Raw genomic sequence first — 7,278 nt, 5'->3', positions numbered from 1 at the left:
TTAGCACATTATGAGAGTTATTGAGATGCCCACCTTTTAAACAAAATTACATAGTTCAGAATGATGTTTAATGTTCGTGCTTCAAAAGTTAAAGTGCTCCTCTTGGAACCAACAGCTACGTTTTACGTTGGCGCTTGAGCGCTTCAAAAGTGAGTTAAAGTGCTCATGTTTGAGCTTCAAAAGTGAGTTTTAACGCTCCTGTGGAAATTCTCAGCTATTTTCTTCACTTTTACTTGCGATACTAGTGACTATTTACGGTAGAGCCCGCCAGCTCTATTTTCAGAATCAGTTTGAAGTGTTCGAAGCTTGTTACCGACCACTTCTTGCTTTGAATGCAATGTCGAGATCTCGCTCTCCTTCATCTTCTTCTTCAAAACAGTGTCATCAAGCTTTGCTGAAAGCTCTCTGATTCTGTTGTTCAGTTTAGCGATTTCTGCTTCAGCTTTTGAGATCTCCTCAACACAATACAATATCGTATTTCCTATATCTTGGTACTCCTTTTGAAGCTCCGCTTCCCTTTGTTTCTTTGACAATAACTGTGTCAAACATGCTTTAACTGTCTCGACATCAAATCCGTGAGATTCCAACTCAGCAAGGATTCCCAACTTACTTTCAATGACAGTGATAGGATGAGAGAATTGTAGCGTTGATATGTTCTCCACCAGATTGCAAAAAGTTACCATATGTCCAATAGCCAAGCCCTCACGAGTTTCTTCTTCGCATTTGATTAGAGGAGAAAAGTGTGGCTTCTTCGCCGTCTTCTTAAATATTTCCATGGACTCGATAATTTTCCAAAGTGGAGAACCCTTAAGGAATGGCAAACTCTGATGATTCTCCACATTATTGAAGCATACACTGGCAGAAGGTGTTTCAACTTCACCACCTTTATCATTAGAATCAACATGACTGGGACTTTCAACAGGTAAATCACCTGGATCTGATGACAATTGTACACATAATTAGCTTTCATAGACCATCCGTTAATCACACATGAAATATTAGTTATCAACTTACTTGAACCATCTTTTGTCTGAAGTGGCCCTGGCTCCATCCTATCATTTTTGGCAACTGGAGTTCCACAATCATCTTGCATACCATTTGCATTAGCACATTGGCGTTGGACAGGAAAGCCTCCTAAGGTGACATCAGAAGTTACTATTTTGCTACAATAATAGTAGAGTACTGCTCTGAACAAAAAAAATACAAACTGGCAAGATAGAAACTAGAGTTGCTCACTTGAATCTTCTGAATCTGTTGAACACGTTTTGTCTATCTGCATATTAGAGTTGCTTACTTGATCTTCATTAAAATCAGCAGGAATTTCAACAATCGGCATATCAGCATCTTTCGAATGACAAATTTCATGGAAAGAAGAATCTCCTCTTGATGCATTATTATCACATTCTGTAGCATTGCACAAAGTTTCACAGTAATAATAGACAACAAGAACATAAAATAAATACAACATATACATTTTAGTGAGCACAATTAGAATAACTCTTGCTCCGCAGCTCAGGTAAACATAAAAAACAACTTTTGCTCAAGAAGAACTGTCTTCAGTGCACATCTTACAGATTAGCTTGATAGTCAGGCATCCGTTTCTTTCCTAGCTAACATTTATGCATAGCTATTATTTGAATTCCAGGACGTACTCGGGTTCAAAAATTTAGGTTCACCATGACAGAATTCCCCATTATCTAGATCTACATTGAATTTGACACACATCTATTACAGTTACACACACTCACACACATAAATGAAAGGTTTGTTGCCAATTAGTTAAAATTGCTGATGAAACTTTAGAAATCAAATTCTTAGACAACAAGACTGATGAGAAACATGGAAAAGATAGTAGTTTCTGTTGATACTAGATAGCATCAGTACACGTCTTGTACTCATAGTTCAGATATATCAAGCTAAATATTTTCAATTCACATTAATTTATCAACCTCAAAAGAATTCACAATAATTATTAGTTTAGCAAAACAGCATCTACTAATATATATGAGCTTGTTCATCAATACAAAAATGTCAAGGCATACTGTATTAAAGTTTAAAAGTAAAGGACATGGTGTAAAATGAATAGCTCACAGTTAATCTGATTGAAGGAGGTATTAAACCAATTATACAAAAACAGGTAACCAGTGCTCCCAAATTTTCAACATCTTCCGGTTTTTATTAAGCACATAAAACATTTATCCACAAAAATAAATAAGCAGCAAGATGAAATTTTTTGTTAATATGTTCGGCATATACCTTGATATCGAGATTCACTGTCCACAATTTTGCTTATCTCATTATGTGCACTTGACACAGAATTCTTACGCAATTGAATCCTTTTATTTACGACTGTTTCATCCGCCCGCTCCTCAAGTAGAGGGATGTCTGTTTCGCTGCACAAGAGATTGTGCATATGAACCCCACTTGCGTGTTGCTTATTAGCTGTAACCATCATTCTGTCCTTACTTAAGGGCTGAAATTGATCTTCTCTGGGTGTATCGACAGTTGTAAGCATTAGACAGTGGTTCTCTGCACTTATTTCAGCCACATTCCCAAGGACCCCCACACATGAATCTTTCGCAACCGTTTTCCATGAAGAGCCTTCAGCTCCTCTGCTTCCTTCAAATAAAAATAATTTTAATATATTGAGAACAAAAATATCTTTATTTCTAAGTGTGTGTATGTAATGGTACCCAACCTATCTGTTTATTACGTAACACTTTCGGTCTTCCTCTTTTTCTCTTCAAACCGCTATCTCCCTTAGTCGATACACTAGTTCTCTGGGCATAAAGAGCAGGGCATTAACAGAAGTAGATACACAGATAATGCAAGTCTATTACAACACGAGATTTATACTTGGTACATCGTTTGTGGTTATTTGCATTCTACAAACATGAACTCATAAAATTATAACTGATATTCGATAAAACAGTTGCCATAACATCTAAACGTAACAGTCTATTATTAAAATTTAAATACTAATTAAGTAATATTTAACAGAGCCTTTAAAAGTAATGTTATTTAGATAAAACCTCAATATAATCCTATACTTTAGAGGCCTGAATAAAACAAAATTTATCTAGTGCTGTATCGTACGACAGATTTCTTAGTAAACGCTTTTACCAACACATTTAGACAAAGCTCAGTGTATGAATAAGACTACCTTAAAGACAACTTGATAAAATATCGTGGAACAGACCAAGTCTCCTAACCACTCTTTTTTGCTCTATCATCTAAATATACTTTCAGTCACTTAGTATGTAGATGTAACAAGGGCATTAAAGAGGCTGCAGCACATACTTAGCCATCACTTCCCAAGTTGAAGTCCACGTTCAGCAAAGTGTCAAGTCAGATTATCCTAGTTGAGCTTCAACCTTAAATGTAGTTACGACCATCACTCTATTGGTCGAATTTGGATGGCTTTTTACTCTAAGATACCACTGTTTACCAGTTTTTATTATTTATTTTAAAAAGAGGGGTCCTAACTTTGGGTTACTTCACTTCACATAGACTGATAGACACATAACATTGGTGTGCCAAATTCATGTGTTGATAATAACGAAGGGAGATATACTCATGTTACGGAAAGATTAGTGGTGCAATCCTATTTGTATACATGATAAGAATACTAACTAGAGAGTACACTGCGGATATACAAGTGTCAAACTGTTTACTCACGTGAACATTATGCCTTTCTCGATCCCTGCTTTTGTTCTGGTCTTTCTTCACAGGGGTCTCACAGTTATTGGCAGGCAGCTTATCTTCCACTTTTTTGACAGACATATCAAATTCTTCTGCAATACATCCTGTCTTCACAATTTCATCAGGCACGTCCTTATTATCCTTCTTCTCTATATCATCACTCAAAATTTTATAAAGTAATAACGGAAAAATGAATAATTTTATTAATATGTTCCGGCACATACCTTGATACCAAGATTCAATGTCCACAATTTTGTTTATCTCATTATGCGAACTTGATACAGAATTCTTATGCCATTTAATCCTTTTATTTATAACTGTTTCATCCGCTTGTTCCCCAAGAAGAGGGATGACTTCTGTTTCGCTGCACAAGAGATTGTGCTTCTGAACCCCACTTTCATGTTGCTTATTAGCTGTAACCATCATACTGTCCTTACTTAAGGGCTGAAATTTATCTTGCTTGGGGGTATCAACAGTTGTGAGCATTAGACGGTGCTTCTCTGCACTTACTTTAGCCACATCCCCCAGGACCCCCGGACATGAATCACTTTTAACCGTTTTTTGTGAAGAGCCTTTAGCTCCTGTGCTTCCTTCACATAAATAAAGAATTTTTAATATATTGAGAACAAAACAATCTTTATTTTATGTGTGTGTTTGTAATGGTACCAACCTATCTGTTTTTTAGGCAGCAGTTTCGGTCTTCCCCTTTTTCTCTTCAAACCGCTATCTCCTTTAGTTGATGCATTAGTTATCTGGGCATAAAGAGCAAAGTATTAACAGAAGTAGATACACAGATAAGGCAAGTCTACTACAACACAAGAGAGTTATACTTGGTTCATTGTTTGTGGTTATTTGCATCCTACAAATTTAACTCATAAAATATAACTGATATTCGATACGAACATTTGCCAGAACATCTAGAAGAGTAACAATCTGTAATTATTATTCAAATACTAATAACGTAATATTTGACAGAGCCTTCAAAAGTATTGTTATTTAGACAAAGCTCCATATATGATTAATGTTACCTTATAGACAACCTGATAAATATTTTAGAAGCCGCCAAGTCTCTTAACCACTCCTTTTGTTCTATCATCTGAAAATCCTTTCAATCATTTAGTACATAGTTGTAAATTACAACTAAGTACTAAATCATTTATTAAAACTTGTAATAAGGCCATTAAAGAGGCTGCAGTTCTTAACTTCAGCCATCACTTCCCAAGTTGAAGCCCGAGTTCAGCAAAGTGTCAAGTAAGATTATCCTAGTGCAGCTAGAACCTTAAATGTAGTTTTAACCATCACTCTATTGGTCGAATTTGGATGGCTTCTTACCCTAAGATACCACTGTTTACCAATTTTTATTAACCATCTAAAAAAGAGGGTTCCTAACTTTGGGTTACTGCACTTCACATACCATTGGTGTGCTAAAACAGCAAAACTTCTGTGTTGATTATACCGAGGGGATATGTACTCACTTTACAGCAAGATTAGTGGTGCAATTCTACTTGTATACATGATTAGACTACCAAACAGAGAGTACACTACGGATATACAGGAGTCAACCTCTTTACTCGCGTGAACAGTATGCCTTTCCCAATCCCTGTTTTTGTTCTTCAGGTCTTTCTTCGGAGGAGTCTCACATTTATGGGTAGGCAGCGCATTTTCCACTTCTTTAACAGACACATCAAATTCTTCTGCAATACATCCTTTCTCGACAATTTCATCAGGCACGTCCTTATTATTCTTTTTCTCTATAACATGACTCAAAGTTTTATAATGTAATGGATAATTACCAATTGGGCTGTCTAGAGAGAAGTGCATACCTGTTGATGCGCAACCTTTTCCAGTCTGTTGTCTTTTAGCTTTTCTCTTCTGTCTTTTGGAATTTCCAGAGTGATTGGAGGGCATACGCCGTCTACCAGAATCCTGCAAGTTTATAATGTATTACTGTTCTCAAACTTGACATAAGTCAATGAAAAAGAAATCCAGAAGGCAATAGACCAGGGCTGCACAACTTGCCAATTTACTAAAATAAAGAAGAAAGGGTCAACAATCAAGGAACAAACCAGAGTGACTGATCCAGTGAACTTGTGTTGCATTGTACACCATATAACTTTGTAAATGCAATCGTAAGAGAATAAAAGTTTTCTCTTAACCTTATATCTAAAATGAAGCAATGCATATAAATGCTTTACAGAACACAATGATCTACTAAAACATGGTACTCAAGGAGTCTAGGTAACACACTGATCAAAAGGTCACAACCACTAGTTTAATGCAACTGATGGTTCTAATTTTTGGATAACAGAGTGGTTGTTTCTGCCCTGTAACACAAAAAGGTAATCAAAGTAGTAGCTTTTTCAACAATTCACCAAAGAGGGCAAGGCAGAATAGATCAAACAAACATCATACAATTGTTAAATTGGGCCATCTACTAATCAAATTTCTTTAAATTATTAAAAGGGATAATGTATGATAACATTAACTACCAAGAAACTATAATTTACCGGTGATTGTACTCCTACAAACAACAATCAACAGGAAAACTTATCTATTTTTTGCTGGTTAAACACACACACAAGACAAGGCTCAAACGAGGGAGATACCGCTGTACCAAGAGGTGTTCGGGTACCAATTTCAAGAAAGAAACAACATGCAAACTCAAAAAAACAAACAAACAAACAAACCTGAATCTTCTGTGGCTTCTCCCAATTGCCATCAACCCAATCAAAATGAACTCTAACATCTGATCTCCTACACTCCATCGTATCCGGAGGATCATCAAAACAAACCACAAACTTCCTACCATCATCAAAAATATCAATCACCACACCAACCCACCACCCATCATTATAAAAAGCATCAACGACGTCGTTGACTTCAATGACCTCATTATGACCTTTCCCCACAGGAGGCAAAGGCCTGACAAACGAGACATGCACTCTCTCAGTCAGCTTCTTTGACTCATCATCTTCAGCAAGCAACTCTTTATACTCAACTTCCACATATTTATCCATTAACTTCTGATCTTGTAGTATCTTGGCCACGTACCAGGCACCTTTGAACCCTTCATCTTCGCTTGTTACCTCAACATGCATGTCTTTTTTTAACCTCTGTTCGAACATGTTTACTGAATTTTTGGTGTTCGGTCGGGAAGAAGAGGGTTTTTGTTTTTAACTGTGTGCGGAAATCACTAATTGGTGTGTGTTTTGGGCAGGTCGTAGAGTAATAAGTGCCGTGACAGAAGTTGAACCTCGTAAGTCGCAAAAGAGGTCTTTTGGATACTTTTATAGTTTTTCAAACTGCCACACGTTTTGCTCTGGTGAGAGTTAGATCTTAGATCAGACAAAGTATATTAATACTCCCGCTGCCCCAAAATTGTAACCTATTTCACATGTTTTTAGAATGAAAAATAAAATTTTATAATTTTTTTTTTAGTTTTTTAGATTAAAATTTTAATTTATATAAATTGAAACACATCTCAAGAACTATAAGTTATTCTATTATGTGCATCCTAACAAATCTATCTATACTATAATAGCCGGAATATAGATAATTTGGTTCAACGGTTTAGTT

At 36.1% G+C, this 7,278-nt stretch overlaps 1 protein-coding gene across 5 annotated transcripts; it reads right to left on the bottom strand.

Annotated features, from left to right (window-relative positions):
- Positions 1–248: 248 nt before the first annotated feature.
- LOC141712225 (uncharacterized) lies at positions 249–7,007 on the bottom strand. 5 transcript variants are annotated; one of them, XM_074515074.1, is made up of 11 exons: positions 6,390–7,007; positions 5,526–5,628; positions 5,266–5,453; positions 4,373–4,454; positions 3,927–4,292; positions 3,679–3,851; positions 2,699–2,780; positions 2,257–2,619; positions 1,237–1,404; positions 1,015–1,134; positions 249–937 (listed from the first exon to the last, which is right to left on the bottom strand). In XM_074515074.1, the coding sequence occupies exons 1-11, from the start codon at positions 6,825–6,827 to the stop codon at positions 249–251; spliced, it is 2,772 nt and encodes a 923-aa protein (XP_074371175.1). In that variant the 5' UTR covers positions 6,828–7,007. The 5 variants fall into 5 exon arrangements, with proteins under 5 accessions (XP_074371175.1, XP_074371176.1, XP_074371177.1 ...); XM_074515075.1 differs by having other exon boundaries at positions 5,266–5,408; XM_074515076.1 differs by having other exon boundaries at positions 5,266–5,396.
- Positions 7,008–7,278: the final 271 nt, after the last annotated feature.

This window comes from Apium graveolens, chromosome 3, assembly GCF_009905375.1.
Source record: "Apium graveolens cultivar Ventura chromosome 3, ASM990537v1, whole genome shotgun sequence".
NCBI classification, from domain to species: domain Eukaryota; kingdom Viridiplantae; phylum Streptophyta; class Magnoliopsida; order Apiales; family Apiaceae; genus Apium; species Apium graveolens.
Note: the sequence above shows the minus strand (reverse complement) of the source record. Positions and strands in the feature narration are given on the sequence as shown.

Bases quoted from the DNA above. Each gene is read 5' to 3' on its own strand.
- LOC141712225 (XM_074515072.1), bottom strand. From the start codon at position 6,827: ATGTTCGAACAGAGGTTAAAAAAAGACATGCATGTTGAGGTAACAAGC. The intron at 3,852-3,926 runs GTATGTGCCGGA...GTGATGATATAG, and splicing joins CATTGAATCTTGGTATCAAG to AGAAGAAGGATAATAAGGAC. The intron at 2,620-2,698 runs GTTGGGTACCAT...TTTTATTTGAAG, and splicing joins GTTACGTAATAAACAGATAG to GAAGCAGAGGAGCTGAAGGC.